Source organism: Lissotriton vulgaris, chromosome 5, assembly GCF_964263255.1.
Source record: "Lissotriton vulgaris chromosome 5, aLisVul1.2, whole genome shotgun sequence".
Classification (NCBI taxonomy): Eukaryota; Metazoa; Chordata; class Amphibia; order Caudata; family Salamandridae; genus Lissotriton; species Lissotriton vulgaris.
Window position 1 is genome coordinate 903,506,306 of NC_141693.1, and position 20,932 is coordinate 903,527,237.

Sequence of the window (20,932 nt, forward strand, 5' to 3'; positions counted from 1 at the left end):
TTCAACGGGGTCCGCTTATTCTATGCTCAGAGCCGCGTGGTAGCTACACATTGGCCTTGTGCTGACTCTGCCCCCGGTCCGTATAGACATTCGCGCAAAATCCTGCACTAAGCTCACATGCTCGTGTCAAGGCTATCAGTTCTGCTGCTTGAGCTGATTTCTGCGGTATGCGTGCTGTCTCCACTATTGTATGTAGCGTAGTAATTGCATATGCTGCTGAGGTAGTACCATCTGATAGCTTCAGGCAAGACCCATCCACCCACAGCTCTCCATCCACATCTGTGAAGGGCGTGTCCTGCAAATCAATACGACCCTTTGTCTGTTCCTCAGTCACAAAAACACAGTCATGTGTTTCTTGCGCCTCAGGCTGAGTCGCCGGAAATGGCAACAACGTGGCTGGGTTTAGTGTTGCTCATCTCTTTAGTGTAATATGAGGAGCCAACAGTGCCAACAGGCACAAAGGGCTCAGGGCAGGAAAATTACAGCTTTCTAAAAGTGGCATTTTCAAAATTGTAATGAAAAATCCAAGTTCACAATTAAAGGGGTTTTATCATTACAATTTCATAGACACCAAACATGAGATATCAACCTGCTCGCAATTAGGAATTACCACTTATTAACTATAATAAGTAATCCCCAATGTTATCCTGTTGGAGGAGTAGGCCGCATAGTAGTGAAAAATTAATTTGGGAGCTTTTCACAACCAGGACATATAAAACTTAAAAGTACATGTCCAATCTTTTAATTACACAGCACCCCTTAGGGTTGACTTATATGTAATAAAAGGAGAGTTTAAGGTTTAACAAGGAGGTTTAAATGGTGAGTCTACATGGCATTTTAAAACTGCACTCAGGCTGCTGTGGCAGGCCGGAATATGTTTTAGGGCGCTACTTAAGTGGGTGGCACAATATGTTCTGCAGCAAATGGTAGCATTTCAATTTACAGGTCCTGGGTATATGGCATACCACTCTACAAGGGACTTACAAGTAAGTGAAATATGTAAATTATGTATTGCCAATAAAACCATGTTTAAGGGAGTGAGCACAAGCACTTTACCACTGGTTAGCAGTGGTATAGTGCAGAGTCCTAAGACCAACAAAAACACATTTCAGCAAACATTTGAGATAGATGGAGAAATGTGGCTCAATGAGTGGAGAAGTGTGGCTCAATGATTAGAGTGGCAGACCCTGATGCAGAGGTCTAGCCCGGGACCAGGGTTCAATTCCCCGAATAGGCGGGTCTTGGGCTCAAAATTCCACGGACCTGATAATTCTCGCCTCCTGCCTATTCCAATCATGGAGTCCCACTCTGCAACTCTGGGCAATAGCTTGCTTAATCTCCACAACGGCCCCCACAACGCTAAGGATGCCTGGCCTCCACCTTGGGGGTGCCCAGGAGTGGACGCCTCACAGGGAAAAGCCAGGATGGGTTCCACAGCGGCATTCGTACAAGCGCCTTGAGACCCTTGCGGGTGAGTAGTGCGCTATACAAGTATCAATTTACAATATAAATTAGCAAACCGTTTGGGGAAATACCACCGTAAGGCTGACAGGTTTAACACACATACCATAGTAATTTATTTTACTAACAATATACCTTTTGGAAACCTTGCGAGAGGTCCAGGGCCGGACTGGGAACCACAACCAGCCCTGGCAAACTGCTCGGCCGGCCCCCCCTCCCCACTAGGGGTTGGAGGTGCCGCCGAGCGCTTTGCTAGGGCCGGTTTTCGGCCGATTTTGTTGCAAGGCCGATTTTGCAGCTATGCTGCAAAAACCGCCTTGTAACAAAATTGGCCCCAGGGGCTCAAAACCGGCCCCCACCCGTGCGGCGAACCGGGGGATTGCCCGGTGGCCGCTATGGCCAGTCCGGGCCTGGAGAGGTCAGTGGCACATAAACAAATGTACAAAATAACGTTAAAAATGTAACATGTCAAAACAAGAGTAAAATATCAACTCTGTTGTGGTCATTAAGAACATCAACTTGAATTGACCAGATGTTACATAATCCTTGATAATACATTATAATACACTGCATTCTAAGACTCTGCCCTGTTTCTTAATTTCTGTTTCAGGGTGAATATTGTAGACACAATGGGAAATGAGAAGAAGCAGCAAGATTTATTTTTCTATGAAGAACCCAAGGAAGGTTATCTTTTGAAATGTTTCATGTGTGGTTCTGTTTCAAGAAATGAAGAATAGGAAAGTCACAGTGTGGGTGTGAAAACAGAAAATATATTGTTGGCATAGTTTAATTTGCTCTTATTTGAAGTTTGATTTTCCTAATGTATTTGATGGTACTGCTGTTAATGCTTTAGGGTATTTGTCACACTTTCTGGCTGCTCTTCATAAAGGCACAGCTAAAGATAAACACTATGGGGCATAATCCAGAACTGCATTTTGTATTACATTTAATAGTAAAGCAGTAGTACTACTAAAGTACTAAAACAATGATATTCACAAACCTACGAGTGTAAATCTCTACACCAACCTCTCTTATATTTTCTATAGGAAGATCTTCACCATGTAAATTTACTACTTAGGGGCCGATTTTGAAGAGTGTCAGAAAGCCTCCGACCTCAGGTCGGAGGCTTTGCGACACTCATCGTCATGTTCAATTCCAACTGGCTGATTATGTTACAGCGGTCCGAATTGAAACTGGCCAGTCATTCTGGCTGGCTTCTGATGGGCTCCAGGAGGCCGTCTGCCAGACGGAGACCGGCCCATAATTCAACTGGAAGGCATTTCTGCTTTCTGGATTACGATGCACGGTTTTCGGCAGGGTTTCCATGACGGCCTTTCAGCCATGGAAACCCTGTCAGAAAGCATGTTTGGGGGCTCCTGGCAGGGCCCCCTTCTGTTTTCGGCCTCCAGTTGGGGGCAGAGGGGGCGCCATATGTGGCCCCTTGTTGATCCCTGCACCTTGTGGCAGGCACCTTGAGGTGAACAGAGACTCCTATTCCTCTATGGGAGCTTGTGGTAACATTGTAGTGCAGTTTCTATATTCCCAATAGGCTCTGCGCATTGGAATAGTATATCCTGTAGTTTAGACGTAGGACTGAGGTCGACTAGGTCTCTACCGAATATACTAGACTTAATTGTGTATGTGCCAGCTAGCTCAGAGGTCACTAGAAACTTTCTCGAATGAACAAGAAGGGATTAGTTTCTGCAACCGCTTAAAACATGACAACTTTGTTCCCCAAGAATAAGAAATATATCTCTAGAGTCGCGGAAACAATAGATAGTTATTTCACTCAGTCAATCGTGCATGCTTTGTTTCACCAGAGGTGCAGAGAAATAGAGAGATGGGCGTTTTCAATAAAAGGTATTTATTGAACAGTCTTCTTTCTCAAGCATAAGAAATGAACTGCTACAATCGTAATACTTGTTGTAAAGTACAATGCGTACAGTACGAAGAGTATTATAAAATAATACTGTAAAAGCATGATATGGTTTCTAAGCCATATAGTACATAAAATACATACATTGATAAATAATGACTAAAAGTACTCAACTGGTGCTTCTAAAGTATGCCTACCCCGGTATACCTAACCTAGGTCTAGTACAAGGGAAGAAGTAAGTGAGGTGTAACTTAGTTTCAGTATTCTTTGCCAAGAATCTAATCCAATAATTCTCCTAGGGTCTAATCAGCTCCGTACCTTGGTTTTAGAATGTAGGAGGTCTGGTATCTCTCTCTCAGGACTCGATTTCCCAGCAACCCGCAAGGGTAGCCTGGAAACATCGGAGCTGGATTTCTCGGCTGGAGAAAGAACAGCGTCTCTCAGTGTGTCAGCTGGAGGGTCGGCTTCCTTCAGCACTTGCTGCAGCAGTGCGCGTCGGGCAAGTAGATAGTCGAACTGCTCCAAACCACGTGTGTTTGTTTGGACAAGTGTGGGCATATTTATACCTTGAAGGTGCCGAGTTTGACGTTAGATTGGACATAATAACATCATTAAAGACTTAAATCTCTGAAAACTCTATGAGTTCTTGGATAAATTAATATTCATGCAGGAGGAAGTCCCTGACTGCTGAAGGCGGGTTTTTACAAGAAATCGTTGTAGATTTTCGGAACTAGTGGAAGTAGCCAAGCCATATTAGGACTACTTGAGCTATGTCTTAATATGGTTATGATTTCTATGCCTATATAAGGATACAGTACTTTATACCTATATAAGGGCATGAATTAGGAAAATTACACTAGGGTCCTAAAACGCTATACAACAACATGAGCTCCTGTAGAGGAATGGGAGTATGCGACCACACCATGTGTATTCGCATCGTGATTAGGAGGTCAGGACCACCCGCCCAACATCAAAATAAGCCCCTAAGTAGTAAATGTGGGGGGCCTGGAGGAATGACTTGGAAAAAAAGGGGCATACTTACTACTAAATTGAAAGGGTTTAAGGAGGAGTAAGGAGGGCTATAGGCAGGGCTAGGTAGGGGTTTAAGGAGGGACAAACATTTACCCACAAAAGAGTAATCCCATTGCTATTTACAAAATGTACTTCTAAAGATACTAGAGCTAAAAGGGATCCAAAATAGCAATAAACTGCTTCAGTTTAAGGCTTAAGACCAGCACTACACTTGCCAACCACTGTTACTGCAACACTGTTCCATAGACAATGAAATTAAAATTGAAATCAATAGTGCTGTAGTATTTTTTCTTTAGTTCTACAGTAAAAAAGAATGTAAAATATTATTTAACATAAAAATATTTATACACATTTTTTGTCGAGTTAAATAAACTTTTTTAATTTTCCATGTACTTTTGTGTAAAGAGGTTTCACAGTTGGGGAAAAGAGCCTCCTTATGGTAAAGTATAGAGAAAAGTGAAAATGTTTATTAATCTTGGAAAAAGTAAGTAAAACTATTTTCTAGTTAAAGATTGATGTAAATTAAGCTCCTATGGGGTTTATTTCAAGTCCCTACCTCTATTATTTCCTATGAGAAGATGTTGCAGTATGAGTGGCTGGCCATGTGTGGTGCTAGACTTACTACTGTTTCTTTTTGGCAGTAGTAACTTACACTCATAAATTTGGCTCCGCTTGCTTTTTCAGGGAGTGGAGATGTGTACATCTACATTTTTGATTAACTTTTACACCCGTATTTTGTGAATAGCTAAAAGTAGTAAAGTTACTGATAATAGTAAGAGTAAATTAGACATGTAAATTACAAATGTATTACAAATCACAAATGTAATTTACCTGTGTGAATAGCTGATTGCAAGATGTAGTTTTGGTTTCACAATACTTCAAATGTAGTGTAGCCTTGGCTTGATTACTTTTAAACTTATATCCTCTCTCGCCTCGGGAAATATGACTTTAGTTTAGCACTGACCTGTACAGGATGGAGAATGCATTCTGGTCCACACTGGTAAATGTATGCAGGGAAATATAACATTAAGCATAATTGTATATACCTTGTCCCCCCCACCTGCAATGACCATCTGATGGGGCATTATTCTCCAGGAGTTGTGCTTTTTGAGGATCACTCACTCCTGTTGAAAAATGTATATATTCTAAACCAAGACTGCCCTAATCCTTGATGGAGACAGCCAACATAGCTATACAATTAGATGGTGCAAGATACTGGAGCTGTTGTGTTTTTTCTTTCCTTGGAGGATTTTTTAAAGTTAGAGAGGCCCATATAACATTTGTGAACCTGGCCATGCAAAAACCTCTTACATGCTGGACCACCTAGTTATCTGGGTCCTGGAAATTCTATGTAAAATCACTCAAGCTGAATACACATTTGTACTCAACAGGCACAGTAGCCCACTTTACTTCACCTGTCGCAGCAGTGCATTAGCTCTCTGATTCTATCTACAAGCCACAGATTTCCAGAAACACATGTAAAGATATACATCTCTTTCTTTCAGGGAATACTTAAATCATAAGTATCTCTAGTGGTGCACATGCATACATTCATACTTGTGAGCTAATGTTACAGGCTTGTTTTTGTATCAAAGGCAGAGGCACATCTTACTTCCCTAGCAGTTTTAGCCCACAATTGTCTTACACTCACTCTGGGCATGACAAACAATCCACACTGAGGTGAAATAGAAACATATAGCCTGGTTTAAGCTTCTTCCTTCCTGATTCCCCTGGAGGTCAGTGTGAAATGTAAACTTTTCCTTGAATGTCTTAACGGAGAAATCTTTTGGAATGAGAATCAATATTGGGGCATGCTTGTGCTAGTTTTGTCTCCCAGAGAACCCATAAGTTAATTGACTCTCCAGTTTGTAGCCATGTTATTGTGGTATGGCCTGCGGACATTTAATAGCTGTTCTCCATAAGATGGTAGTCCTGAACTTTTAGGAGCAGTATTAGTAAATACATGCACAATATAAGCTGTGTATTGCTGGATCTTCGTATGTGGCATTCAATGGTTGCTATACTGGAGTCTGCGAGGGTGGACATTGAATATGAGCCAGAGGCTCTGACACTTGAAATGGATTTAATGATGGATCTGGCAGTGCCTACATATGTGCGGCGTCTATTCCAGTAATAGAAAGAATGTGAAATGGCTGTAAATTGATTCTTGTAAAGGATAGATGTGATACTCTAATACCAGCGCTTCCTTCTTTTAGCAATTCAAATATTACTGTTTCCTGCATAACAAAAATTCATGCTTTATTGTTTGGCACCCTGAAACATTTTGTACAGGGCATCAAAGCCACCATGCCAAATAAACCCATAAAACACATGGGTGATATAACAGCGATTGTAGTTTGGCTCAGAATGTGCTAATTTCAGCAATTAAAAATGGGGGTAAAGGATCAACAACGGAAGCCAGAGTTGCATTAAGAACATCCTTAAATGTTGTAGGGCCGCGACGGCCCCCTGATATCTACGAGTGAGTGCGCCGCGTTCGAGGCCGGTGGAGTTCCCCTGGCGCCCATTCTGTGAGGCCTGGCACACTAGCGGCCGGAGCAGGCGGTGGGCGGCGGATCCACGCATAGGCCTCACGACCCACTGCTGCCTATTGTAATGACCTGCGGTGGTGACCTGATGACTACCCACCCTACCGCCCACCATGACCAGAGGCGGGAGCGGCGGCGGGACCTCGAAACAAGGAACACTCGACAAATTCACGGGCACGAGTGGTAACTCCGGAGCTTCGGGAGGCCAACAGACCGCTGGACCGGACAATGCCGCCCTCCTATCGGCGATCACCCAGTCCCGGGATACATTGGACGCTAAAATTGGGGCCGTTGGGTCCGATGTGACCCTGCTGCAACAACATCTGCGCAACGCAGTGGCCCATATCACGGAAGCTGAAACCGGGATCACAGGAGTGGAGGGCGAAATGGCGGCTTTGAAGAAACGAGTGGCCAATATGGAGGGCATACAAAAGGGCCTAGCTCTCCGAGCTGAGGATGCCGAAGGGCGAGCTCGACTCAACAACCTGCGCTTTGTCGGCTTTCCGGAGGACTGTGAGAAGGGAAACATGGAAGCCTTTCTTACTGAGTGGTTGGAGGGCTGGATCCCGGCGGAGTCCCTCTCCCGCTGCTTCATCATCGAGCGGGCTCATAGGGCACTCGCTTAGAAGCCACCAGTGGGTGAACGACCGCGACCGGTGATAGCTAAACTGCTCAACTACCACGATCGGGACACGATCCTGAAACAGGCCCGTCTAAAAGAACCCCTCATGTGGAATAATCAACGGATCATGATCTTCCCAGACTACACACAGTTGGTGCAACATCAGCGGCAGTCCTTCGCGGCCGCAAAAGCCCGCCTGCGGGGCCTTAAGATCCAATACGCTCTGCTTTACCCAGCTCGGCTGCGAGTAATCTTTCAATCTCGCACTCTCTTCTTTAATTCCCCTGAAGAAGTCTTTACTTGGACGGATGAAACTGTACGTATTCGGCCTCACACGCCGCCAGCTAGAGACTCGGACTCATCCTCTTCGGCGCCGCCGCCGCGGACGCCCAGGCGCTCGCGCAGCAGAAGCAACTGGAGATCACGCTCCAAGAAACGCTCCCCGGCTAAGAAGGGGACTGCAGAAGAGACTAAGGGCCCGATGTAGGTAAACGCGATTTTCCGATTTCAAAATACCGAGGCGGGCCGAATCGGTATTTAGAAATCGGAAAACGAGATGTAGGGAAAAAAACCGAATGAATACCGATTCGGTCGGCATCGGTAATGAGAATCGGTACGTTCCGAATCGGCTCGGTCCGAATCGGAAAGTACCGAATCGGCTAACAACGAATCGGAACGTACCGAATCGGCTACCACCGAATCGGATATTCCCGATTCGGCGAATACCGATTCGGTACAAGCCGAATCGGTAAAATCCGATTCGGCAATCATAGATTCGTAGCCATGAAAACACACCCATGGCGAAAAAGCCCATAGGAATGCATTGAAGGAACCGAATCGGCTTTTACCGAATCGGTTAATACCGAATCGGATTTTACCGAATCGGATATTACCGATTCGGTAAAAGCCGAATCGGCAAAAGCCGATTCAGCCAATGAGGTGGCTCCCCCTCCCCCACCCAAACAGGGAGTGGCAACACTGGCAGGTGCAGCTAATTAAGAAGTTTCTGGAGAGCCAGCCTGAGCTCAACACTCACAGTTTGCAGCAGTGGGAGTAGGAGGTTGCCAACTGAACTGGAGAACATGGCAGAGCAGTCAGACAGCCAGAAGTCCTCCCAGAAGAGGAAGCCCAAGTTCACCACCACCGAACTTCAGGTGCTGGTCGAGGAGGTGGTGAGGGTGCACCGCCAGCTGTTTGGCAAGCTGTCCCTGAACGTGCCAGACAGCACCAAGAGGAGAATCTGGGCCGACATCGCCCAGAAGGTGAATGCTGCGGGTGTCACCCCCAGGTCTGTTGAAGAACTTAAAAAAAGGTTCTATGACATCCGCAGCCTCACTAAGAGGAAGATGGCCGAGATACAGAGGCAGGCTGGAGGCACAGGAGGAGGCAGGAACCCGGCGCCACCCCTCACCGAGCTGGAGGAACTGGTCTCCAGCACTATTGAGAGGGAGAGTGTCGTTGGAATCGGGACCCTGGACAGCTCTGCGAGAGCCACAGCTACAGGTAAGAAGCATGCGCATCATGACACACCCTACCAGACACCTCCCCATTAGACACAATGCATAGGCAAACCCCAGCACTGTACTGTCACCAACATACAAGAGACAAGCATCATGGTACATGTAGTCAGCAGAAGTTAGCTAAATCTGGCAGTGCAGAATCACAAGACAGGAAACAGTGTGACACAGTGTAAGAAGATGCAAGGACATGTGGAATGCTATAATTGTACTGACTGTAATACATCGGCACTCAGTTTACAAATGCTTCTTTGTACCTAGGGGCCCCATCAGGCGGAACAGCATCAGAGGGAGCAGCACCGTCCGACACTGCAGTCGCAGGGCCGAGCACCAGCCAGGCAGGCCAGGAGGAGGAGGAGGAAGGAGACACCCCAGGGCTAGGAATGGAGGGAGTCCTGGTCATTGACTTCGATACACTGCACTCCCCAGTAATGCCCAGCACACCCCCCTTGCGGTTCTCCCCAGAGAACTCCCCTACAAGGGACACCATTCCGCCTACCCCAGCTCCTGCCACAACCGTGGCCTTGCCACCTGTTCAACCTGTCCCGGGAGCAGGGGCTCAGGGACCGCCCAGCATCACCCCCCCACCAGTGGCACCCCAGCCCACTCAGCAGGCCGGAAGCAGCAGTGCCCGGCGCCGTAACATCACCACCACTGCTGCACCAGCACGGGAGGGCAGTGTATTCCTGGGCCTGGAGGGACAAATGGTGAAAATCCAGAGGCAACAAGCCAGATCCACTATGGCCTGCCAACGCCAGCTCCTGCAGCACAACATGCAGATGGGAGAGTTGGTCAAGGGATTCCAGGCCGTGGTGGAATCGAACAAGGAGGTGGCAGCAGGGTTAGGCAGGCTAACCACTGCCATCACCCACTCAGCAAGCAGACAGGAGGAGCATGAGCTGGTGCGCAGGCGGGATGCCCGGGTTCTGAACCGCGCCATGGGCCGCCTTGCAGCGGCGACGGCACAACTGTGCCATCGCAGCGCCAACCAAGAATCCGTCCTTAGTCAGCATACGGCTGAGCTTACTAGGGGGATGGCCCGGATCACCACTGCCATGGAGGCCATGATAATTTCAAACACCGCCTCCAATCCGGCCCTGGACCTGGGTGATGCTGGGGACAGCAGCAGCCGCAGCAGCCCGGCCAGCGCTGCGTCTGAGCCACGGAGGAGCACCAGGCGCTCTGCTGATGCTGCTGGGCATTCAGAGGGGGCTGAGGGACACCCCAGTGGGTCTGGCAAGCGGGCAAAAAAATAGCCTGGCAAGGGCGGGTGAGGCAACCAGTACCTTGGACTGTATTTTATTTACCATACTCCATTTTTTGTAGCACATCAGTGCTGTAACTGTGGTGCTACACTATTAAAATTTGTTTTTTCCAAGCAACATTTGGCTGTCTTTGCATCTGTACTCAGTCAGAAATAGTTCTCAGTGATCTCCTCACGTCTGTATCTGCCATCACTTGGCGTACACACCCCAGCTGGCTGTGTCAGTGGCACAGCTTCGTCGTCGTCATGGTCCTCGTAGTCAGACAACTCCACCTCAGTGCCCTTCTTTACCGCAAGGTTGTGTAACATTGCACATACAGCTATGATCTTGCAGCAGGTGATGGGGGTATACTGCCTTGCACCTCCACTCTTGTGCAGGCATCTGAATCTACTTTTCCAGATGCCAAAGGTCCGTTCGACAACATTCCTTGTGCGTATGTGGGCCCGGTTATACCTCCTTTGGCTGGGTGTGGAGGGGTTGAGGTAGGGGGTGAGTATGAATGAGCGGAGGGCATATGCACTGTCGCCTGGAAGAGAAAGGGGTCACATTAGACACATGCATACATGTATTACACCTACCTACTATGTGTCATGGGGGTCTCATGATGTGTCTCACCTAGGAGGTATCCTTCTCCAAATTCGCCAGCCATCAGCCGTGCATATATGCCGCTCTGTTGGAAAATATAGGAGTCATGGGTACTCCCTGGAAATTTTGCTTCCAGGTCTGTGATGGTGCACTTTGCATTGCAGATCACCTGCACGTTGATGGTGTGTGTAGACTTGCGATTGCGGTATATGTATTCGGTGTCCGCTGGTGGGCAAATCGGAATGTGCGTGCCATCTATGCAACCGATGATTTGGGGAAATTGTGCCATCTGGTAGAAGTCAGCTTTGGTTTGTAGCAGTTCTGCGTGGGTTGCAGGGAAAGAGATGTATTGGTCCATCCTGTCTATCATGGCGTCAAGGAATGTGTGGAAGAACCTTGACAGGCTGCTCTGGCTCACCCCTCCTGCTGCTGCTACACCACTTTGATAGCTGCCAGACGCTAGCAGGTGTAGGCTGCATAGCACCTGGACGTGCGCAGGGATGGCGTGTGCCCTTGGGGTGTGGTGGTCCAAGAATGGCTTGAGATCCCTGATGAGCTCAAGTATGGTGTCAGAGTCCAGCCTGTATCTCTGTAGTATCTCTGCCTCTGTGAGCATGAACAGGGTTATCCTCTGTCTGTAGACCTGTTAATTTCTTAGCCATTCCCTCTGTCCTTCCTGCTGTAGCCGTAGCCGCCTCGCAATGACATAGAAAGCTGCCATCCTGCAAGTTGCAATGCATTTTGGGACTGTTTATATGGGTTGGAGTTGGTTACCACCTGATTGCAATCCATGGTAAATACCGAGTGGATTCTACCGATTTTGAGCCGATTTCGGTGCTTCTGTGCCTCCCTACATCTCCCCAACTGTCGGAGTCGGGGAATTTCCCGATCGGCGATTCCTACGAATCGGCATGTTTTCCGATTCGGCTCATGTCCGAATCGGTCTTTCTACCGATTCGGTACATGGACCGAATCGGTGATTTACCGATTCGGTGTCACTAACGATTCGGTACATGGACCGAATCGGTAATTTTCCGATTCGGTGTCACTAACGAATCGGTCAATGGACCGATTCGGTGATTATCCGATTCGGTGTCACTAACGATTCGGTCAATGGACCGATTCGGTGATTTTCCGATTCGGTGTCACGAACGATTCGGTACATGGACCGATTCGGTCTTTGCATCCGAATCGGTGTTTTTCCGAATCGTTACATGTCCGATTTTCGGTATGTACGTATCGGATTCTTTCCCATTCGGTGCTCATTCCGATTCGGTTTTCACTCCGATTCTTTATGTTTTTCGTTCCCTACATCTCGATGGCTGTTTACCGATCGGTAAGGGCCAAAAATCGGTATTTTCGACCGTTACCGATCGGTAAAGGGCTACCTACATCTGGCCCTAAGCCCCCCGACTTTCCGATGGTGGATCCGTGAGGAGTGAAGTGGTGAGGGGTGACTCTTTGACTTGCGGATTGTGGTACAGGCCGCGTAGTGGCAATTGCCGGCCTGCATGGAGGTGGTCTACACTAATGGTTACATTAACACTGGCGAATACTTGTGGATTTACAGTCGCGGGGTGCGGGTTGGGGGGGGGATGGACTGTAGGGCGGTAACCCCTCATTTTAGAGGAGTTTTGTTGGGGAGGGTTGAGAGGGGGCGAAGTTGGTAGTTCATGGGGATCCATTGGCATAGCGGATCTCTGGCCTCCCGTTGGGGGCCAGAGTTGACCTATACCGCGACAGATACTTCAGCGTTTTTGAGGTATGGGGTGGGGGGGAGTGGGGCTGTTGTTGGTGGGACCTGGGAGGGGGGGAGGTTGGGGGGCTTATTGAGGGGTTGTGGAGGAGGGGCACGGGGAGGCGGGAGGCATTGAATTGCACAGTGTTCTTTCATGTACTATTGAGGCGAGGTGTGTGTGTGTGGTCTCATATGCTCGGAATGTTAATTTTTCTGCCCATAGATGGCGGTTAATACCCCTGAATCAGGCCTGCAGAGGGCTTTGCTGCATGTTGTGAGCTGGAATGTGAGGGGGATGTTGGACAGGATTAAGAGGGGGGCGGTCCTCCAACAGGGGAAGAAGGACAGGGCCGACGTATTATTGCTGCAGGAGACTCACCTTATGGGTACTAAGACCCTTAGCCTGCAGTGGTATGGCTTTCAGCAAGTGTACCATGCCGGTTTTGCGAGGGGCTCTCGAGGAGTGGCCGTCTTGGTGCACCGTAGGCTGTCCTATGTTCATGAAACTCAATGGCTTGACACTCAAGGTAGATATGTGTTCATCCAGGGTAAGATAGGCACTGAATCAGTGATTTTTGGGAGTGTGTATGCCCCGCCCCCTCTGCAGGGAGCCCTTATTGAAAAATTGTTTGTTGTGTGGGCCGGGATGCCGGATGTTATGGCAGTAGTTGGTGGTGACTGGAACAACGTGATGAATGCGCGGATGGATAGATGCAGGCTAGGAGGCGAGTTGCCCCCGGACACACCCACTAAACTAAATGGCATGGTGAGAGGAATGGGGTGGGTAGACGTGTGGCGCCACCAACACGCCCAATGTCACGAGTACACCTATGTTTCAGCGGTACATAAGTCCTTCTCTAGGATCGACTACCTATTTGTCCCCCATGCCTGGGTCGGGAGGGTAGGTACCACATCTATATTGCCCCGCGGTCTATCGGACCACTCCCCGGTAGCGATGGACCTACTCTTAGACAAACGACGGCAGCCGTTTCGATGGCGCCTCTCCACATGGCATTTGCAGCAGGAACCTTACCAAACACACATGAGGGAGGCTATTGCACATTACCGGAATGAGAACGATAACCCTGACATAGACGCCGGGACACTCTGGGAGGCCCTGAAGCCTACACTTTGAGGGGTAGACATTGCTTGGTGTGCGGCTGCCTGTAGGGCGCGCGCGACAGATATTGTGACAGCCGCTGACCGTGTTCGGGCCCAGGAGGAACGTTGCCGTATGAGTGGGAGTGAGGAGGACGTGGGTCAACTGCTGCTGTTACAGCAGGCGTACGCCTCCCTGCAGTTGGATGAGGCCAAGCAGTTATTTTTTTTTTTTTTAAACCTTTATTATATGCGTTCAACACAAAGGCATGACAGTTACAGCATCTGCAATTCAATATGGCAATATGTTTGGTACATTCATTAGAGAGAAAGAAAAAGATGAGCATTAGGTTCACCATCAATACTGCGGCCAGCACAATGTATACACACTTCCCATTGTCCCACAGTGGGCGGTCAAGTGGCTAGAGTCCTCTCATCCTATCCAACCGGGGGGAGGGCATACGGAAAAGGGAAACCACCTCTCCCCGCGTACAGTTGGGACATTAGTCAAATAGGTACACTATTGCGGTCCGTCCCAATCCTGTATCGTCGTTGTCTGTATCAGTCAGCTAACTGCGTAGCCTTGTGCAGTGGCACGCTCCTTGTGTATCTAGTGTGCGCATCCCCGCCCTGTACCTCAGCGTGTGATATGTATATGAGTGTAGAACATGAGATTCACCTGAGGACGGTATGCTGTACTTTCCCAACACTGTGTCGCTCTTCGCTCCATGCTATTGCAGTATACATTGTGTATACATTTCCACCATCCCTTAGTGCCACGATGATGGGAGGGTTAGCGGAATTCTGTCACTAGAGCCGTATCTCACGGACCACAATTACCCAAGTCTCCCCCACAGCATTCCACCAACAGGCTCGTCGTCTTATCCCGAGTTAGGCGGCACTATGCTCAGCATGTAGTGTGGGGTGTAGTGGGGTGTATGAAGTGTAAAGTACTGATACGCTCATGGGCCCGGGACCGGCTCGTCGTCTCCAGAGGAGTCACTTTGCGTCGCCTGAGCCAGCCAGTATACCTGTAAGGGGGACCAGAAGTCACCGGGAGCGCAGCGGGCGGGTAGCAGTTCCGCATACACGCCACGTTGTTCCTGACAGTATTGGAGGTCGTCCAACCATTCCTTAAACTTTGGCGCCCTCCCCCTTCCCCATCTGCAAGCAATCCTCCGCTTAGCGAGGAGTAACGCAATGTCAACAAATTTACGATCCGATTTGGGCACATTCCTGGTATATCCTAGCAGCATCACTATCGGGTCCATAGGGAGAGGGCCAGCAATCATAACCTGGAGGGCGGCATGTACCTGGCTCCAGTAAGTCTGTATTGCTCCACAGTCCCAGGCAAGATGCAGGAAACCCGCGCCTTCCATCCGACATCTAGCGCACCTATCATCCGCCGAAAGGCGAAACCTCAACTTTCTGACTGGTGTATAATAATATCTTTGCACAAACTTATAATGAATAATTTTCATTCGGCAACTGGAGGATATTCTAGCCGTGACCGAGCAGCAGTACCTCCACTGTTCATCCGTGAGTGCGACCGGTAGTTCCGATTCCCAGGCAGTCCGTGCTTTAGACAGGACAACCGGGCGCTGCTCACGAACGGCAGCATAGAGTTTAGACACCAAGTGTGTGCCATCCGATACGAGCATGACATGCAATGGTAATACCGTCCCTGGTTCCTCCGGGAAGTTAGGGAGAATATCTCGCATACCCTGTCGGAGGCGGATGTAGTAGAACACCTCCATAGGAGTCGGGGGAGCATTCTGGAACATCTGATCCTTGGTGCGGAACAATCCATCCTGAAATAGGTCTCCCCACGTATTGAGGTGTATGCGGTGGCACATCGATCGGAAACCTCCCTCCAGTAAGAGTGATAGTCTCGGATGGTATGCCAGAGGCAATGCCGGCGAGTAGAGCATGGGGGCATCCAGCAGTTTGGCCACTCTCCGCCGGGCATCAATCGTACAGGTCACAGTAGCGGCGGGCGTCTCAACATCCCCAACCAGTCCCATCAGCATGCCCTCGAGCGGGAGTGGATGCACGATCCAGTCCTCCGCAGCGACCTGTGGCATAAAGGGAACGGGACGAATCCAGTGATAAGCATGCTGCGCCTGCGCACTGAGATAGTATACTTCCAAGTCGGGCACATCGAATCCACCCCTATCATACGGCTGCATCAAGACCGACCAACTAAGGCGTGGTTGTTTACCTCCCCAGAAAAGGCGAAGCAGCTCAGAGCGAAGTCTTTTGAAAAAGTAAGCGCCTGGGTAGTATGGTATGTTTTGAAATAGATATAAGAAGCGTGGGAGGACGACCATCTTGATCAGGGAGGCTCTGCCTGCCATCGAGAGCGGGAGTGCCAGCCAGCGAGTCACATTGTCAGCCAGTCGTGTAATGGCTACACCATAGTTTAAGCGGATAGTGTCCTCCTTAGTAAGCGATACTTCAATCCCCAGATATTTCAAGTCAGAATTGCACCATTCCAAGGGGTAATCCAGCGGAAATCGGGTGACCGAGGCCGTGAGGGGGAAGAATTGCGACTTTTGCCAATTAATATGTACACCGGATATGCTTCCAAACGCTACAAATTCCCTCAGAAGCGGATTGAGGTTGTCTCGTGGATGGCGCACATATAGGGTGACGTCGTCTGCATAGAGGGAGATGCCAATCTGCCGCTGGTTACAGTTAAAGGCCTTGTCTTTGTGTAACTGTCGTATTCTGCAGGCCAGCGGTTCTATAGCCAGGGCGAATAGTAAGGGCGACAAGGGGCACCCCTGCCTAGTCCCTCTCGTGATCGGCATCTGTGCCGAAAGCACCCCGTTGACGACGACCCTGGCGACTGGGGAAGTGTATAGCAATGTCACCCAGGCAATAAATATCCGGGGGAACCCCATTCTGCCCAAGATAGCCAGCAGATAACCCCACTCCACTGAGTCGAACGCCTTGGTGGCGTCCAGAAACACAGCAGCAACCGGCAATTCGGGTGCAATGGAAGGAATTAGAGAAAATAACGTGCGCAGATTGTGAGATGTGGCTCTCCCCGGGACAAAGCCAGATTGGTCCGGCAGTACAAGAGTAGTCATAAGTAGGGACAGTCTAGTTGCCAACACTTTCGCAAGAATCTTCGCGTCACAGTTCAGCAACGACAGGGGTCTATAGGCATCAGTGTCCGTTGGGTCCTTTCCCGGCTTCAGCAGCGAGGTGATCGCCACCTCCCTCATGGATCCTGGCAGTATCCCCACCTCCAGCGATTCCTCGAAGACCTCCTTCAGTACCGGCGCCATGATATCGATGTAACATTTATAGAATTCGGCCGGTAGGCCGTCTAGTCCTGCTGCTTTGCCATTACTGAGGGACATGATCGCTTCTCTAATCTCGTCCAGTTCGAAAGGGCACCCTAAGAATTCCCTGTTACCATCACTTAACCAGCAAAGCGCTATGTCTTCCAGGTAATTACCGAACTCTACCTCACCTTCCTGCTGCGTGGAGTATAGGCGTTTGTAGTGTTGTAGGAAGGTGGCTTGAATCCCCTTAGAGTCCTGATGGATCCTCCCCTCCTTGTCAGAGATTTCTAGGATATGGGAGGCAAAGCGCTGGTGCCTCGTGAGTGCCGCCAGTACCTTCCCCGGTCGGTCCCCCTCACAATAGCGCCTAGCTGTCCAGTATTTACCCCGGAATTTTACCTCCCTGGCTGCTTCCTCCTCATAGGTCGTCAGTTTAGCTCTGAATCGTGCCGCCAGGTCAGGGCTGGGATTCCCTACCATCTCCGCCTCCAGTGCCCTAAGCTCCCCCTCCAGTGTAGTTAACGTGCGCACTATGCTTCTCAATATTCCACAGCTTTTGGAGATCGTGACTCCCCTCACAGTGACTTTAAAAGCTTCCCAAATGGTTTCGACCTTATCCACAGACCCTTTGTTCCTAGGGAAGAAGGCCTCGATCTCTTCTCCGAGTTCGTGTTTAAAGACAGGGTCCAGTAAGGCCGAGGGGAAAAGCCGCCATGGTGGCCTTACCCTAGTATGCCCTGGCACTTCGAGGACGGTCAGTACCGGGCAATGGTCCGAGTACGTGCGAGGCAGATGTTTCACCTGAACTATCCCCCCAGCGAGGCCCCGTGAGACAAAGCAGTAGTCGATCCTTGCCCACGAGCGTGCATGTGTTGTGAAGTGAGTGCCTTCCCTAGCCGCTGGATGTGTGTGCCTCCAACTGTCCACTAGTCCTGCCTCCGTAAGTATCCCCTGAAGAGCGTCTCTGGCCTTCGTGTTGTAATGTCCACTACCGTCCGATCTATCCATCGTGGTACGTAACGATAAGTTGAAGTCCCCCCCCCAGACAATGTGCGTGGCTTCGGTCTCCAACATGTGGCCCCATAATGACAAGAAAAAACCAGGAGTATCGACGTTAGGTGCATAGCAATTCACAAGCATTATCACATCGGTTCCCAGCCTCCCCCAAAGGATGACATACCTCCCCTCCTTATCCACTCGCACACCCAACTTTTGAAATGGCAGCCTCTTATTGACCAATATTACCGTCCCCCTAGAATATGTGGAATAGGAGGAAAACTCTCTCACACATGCCCATCTGCTCGCAAACCTGGGGGCACTCCCCGGGCTAAGGTGGGTTTCCTGGAGCATCGCTATTTGCACATGGTGCCGATCTAGATATGCAAGTACATTTCTGCATTTCCGGGGGTCATTGAGTCCCCGGACATTCCAGGACACTACGGTGACTGTATCCAAAGTATCATCACCTACATGCGTTACCATATCCCTGAATGAAGCCAACAGCTGGTGTTCCAGCTCTCAATCGAAATGTACCAATTGTCAATCTCTCCGCTGCCCAGTACAGTCTCGCCAATCGAACAACCATATTCACACACATGCTCCCCACAGTACCTGTACTCCTGCCAAAAACGCCATACGCATCAAACTCGCCACTTCCAACAACTAGCGATGCAACACACGAACAACCCCTCATACTCCATGCACAGCCACCCAACCCTGGCTGTCCATCCCCTCCCCCCTCCCACTGAAGCAACCCAAACTTGCCAGTACCATGACCCCCCCCCGCCCCAACCCGCATTGTCAAGAACAATAGAAAAACCATGTGGGGAATTCCCTCTTGGGAACATCAGAGGTACGCACAGAAACACCCCAACTCTCCCCCCCCGACCCGCATGTAACATACGGGAAAGACAGAGAAGGTGGGGTGGTGCCTGGCATGTATCGTCCCTGCAGGTCAAAGCCCTCTCGCCATCCCAGTGCTCCTCATCACCACCCTTCAATCCGGAGGACGGGCAAATGTCCTGGGGTGAGTTTCATCAGTGCAGCGACGGTACAGTAATCAATCGTTCGTGAGGGCTTCATCACTCCGGCCTCCTTCTAGGCCAGCAGTGTACTATACAAGAAAAAACCTTGACGCCTGTAAGCCTTCCGCTGCCCACATGTCCTCCTGCTGCGACAGACATCCGCTCGATCTCAGCACCACAGTTGCATTGGGATAAGATGTTCAAAAGCCATTTATCGGTCAGCAGTCCCTTCAGGATGCAAGGCAGCCCTCAGTGGTGTCTCCGCAGGTAGTGCAAGGCAGTTCCAGCATCCAAAGCATACAGTTTCTAAATTAGTATCCGTAGTGCATCCAGGAGCTATCGACCAGACGAGCATAAGCACCCCATCATGAGTCATCTTGCTCGACTGGGTTTCCTGCGGCCTCTTCCTCCTCATCGTTGCGCCTGTCCCTCCTAGTAGCGCGAAGTTTTTTTACGTAGTCCTCAGCCTGCTGCGGGTTCGTAAAGAAGTGCTGTTTGCCCTGATGGGTCACCCTGAGGCGTGCCGGGTATAGAAGGGCGTAGTCTACCTGCATGTCCCTTAGTTTCTTTTTCACATCCAGAAACTTTCTCCTCTGGTCCTGTACCATGGGTGTGAAGTCCGGGTACAAGGAGAACTGCACCCCGTCACAGGTCAAGTTCCGGTTTGTTCGGGCCGCTCTCAGCGCCGCGTCTCTGTTGCGGTAATTGAGTAACCGGGCGATAATGGGACGTGGCTGCGCCCCTGGTTTGGGGACCGGGCCCAGGGAGCGGTGTGCCCGCTCCACAATGAACTGATTAGAGAAGGCCTCCTTCCCTACTGCGGTGATCAGTATGCGCTCCACGTAGTCCTCCATCCGTCCGGTGTTGGTGGATTCCGGAACTCCCGTGACGCGTATGTTATTGCGTCTACTCCGCGCCTCCAACTCCTCATTCTTAGCTGCGATTACTCTGAGGACATTATCCATTCGGGTTAGGCGCGATTCGTGAGTGTTGGATGTGTCCTCAGCAGTGGAGATGCGCCGTTCCGCCTCCGTGAGCCGCTCTTCGTGGACTTCTATCTTTTGTGCAACTCCGTCCATTCTGGAGGATAAGCGGTCAACCTTATCTACGATTGTCGCGAAGCCCTGGCGCATCTCGTCGATAAGCAGTCGCAATTCTGGAGCCACTGGTGTAGGGGCCGCCTCAGCGTTTGATGGTCCTGGGGCACCGTTGGATGCCGTGGTGCCTCGCTGCGGTTTTTTGGTGGCTGGGGGCTCAAAAGACAGTTTCGCCTGTTTAGCGTCATTTTTGCCCATGGTGCCCAGTCTGTTGGTGCCAATCGGGGCCGGTAACTGACGAGCAGCTAGTTGGTGTCCCTCCGCCAGTAAAAGGCACTCAAGCCGGCAGCCCACAACGTGACGAATCCCCCCAGGGCAGTAGAAGGCAATGAGCAGGTCGGCAAATTCTCGCCCTAATTATAATGTCCAGGGCGCCTAAGGAGCGTACGCGCTGGCAGCCAGGCTTCAGCACGTCCAAGTAGGCACGAGCAGTCGTAACCGGCTGGGGCACACAGGAAGCGGAGGGCAGTGCAGTGATGTTGGGCCCCCCCCGCCCCTACAATCTACCGTAAGTCCGACCTTCCGGATGGTCCTCCGGGCCCTTAGTCGCTGTGCCTGGTGGCAGCAGTGTCCCTCAGGTAAATCAGGGAGGCTGGCGGGGAAGCGTGGAGCAGGGCCGGGTGCGCCGCTTTCTCCTCCGGCAGGGCCAGGCGAGGTGTGCCGTGTATACCGGGAGTGTCACCCGGTCTCAGAGACAGTGATCCGGCATGCCACTCGTCGCAGCACTGTTAGGGGTGGCAAGACTCACCTCCATCAGCCCCCGAAGATCCGT

At 50.2% G+C, this 20,932-nt stretch overlaps 1 protein-coding gene across 1 annotated transcript in view; it reads left to right on the forward strand.

Moving 5' to 3' along the window:
- The first annotated feature begins 1,856 nt into the window (after positions 1–1,856).
- The window catches only part of CC2D2B (coiled-coil and C2 domain containing 2B), a 1,912,120-nt gene continuing 1,893,044 nt past the window's right edge, over positions 1,857–20,932 (forward strand). Inside the window, exons 1-2 of the mRNA XM_086919535.1 lie at positions 1,857–1,879; positions 2,072–2,139. Of these exons, the coding sequence (XP_086775661.1) occupies positions 1,857–1,879; positions 2,072–2,139 (91 nt within the window). The remainder of the gene's footprint in view (positions 1,880–2,071; positions 2,140–20,932) is intronic.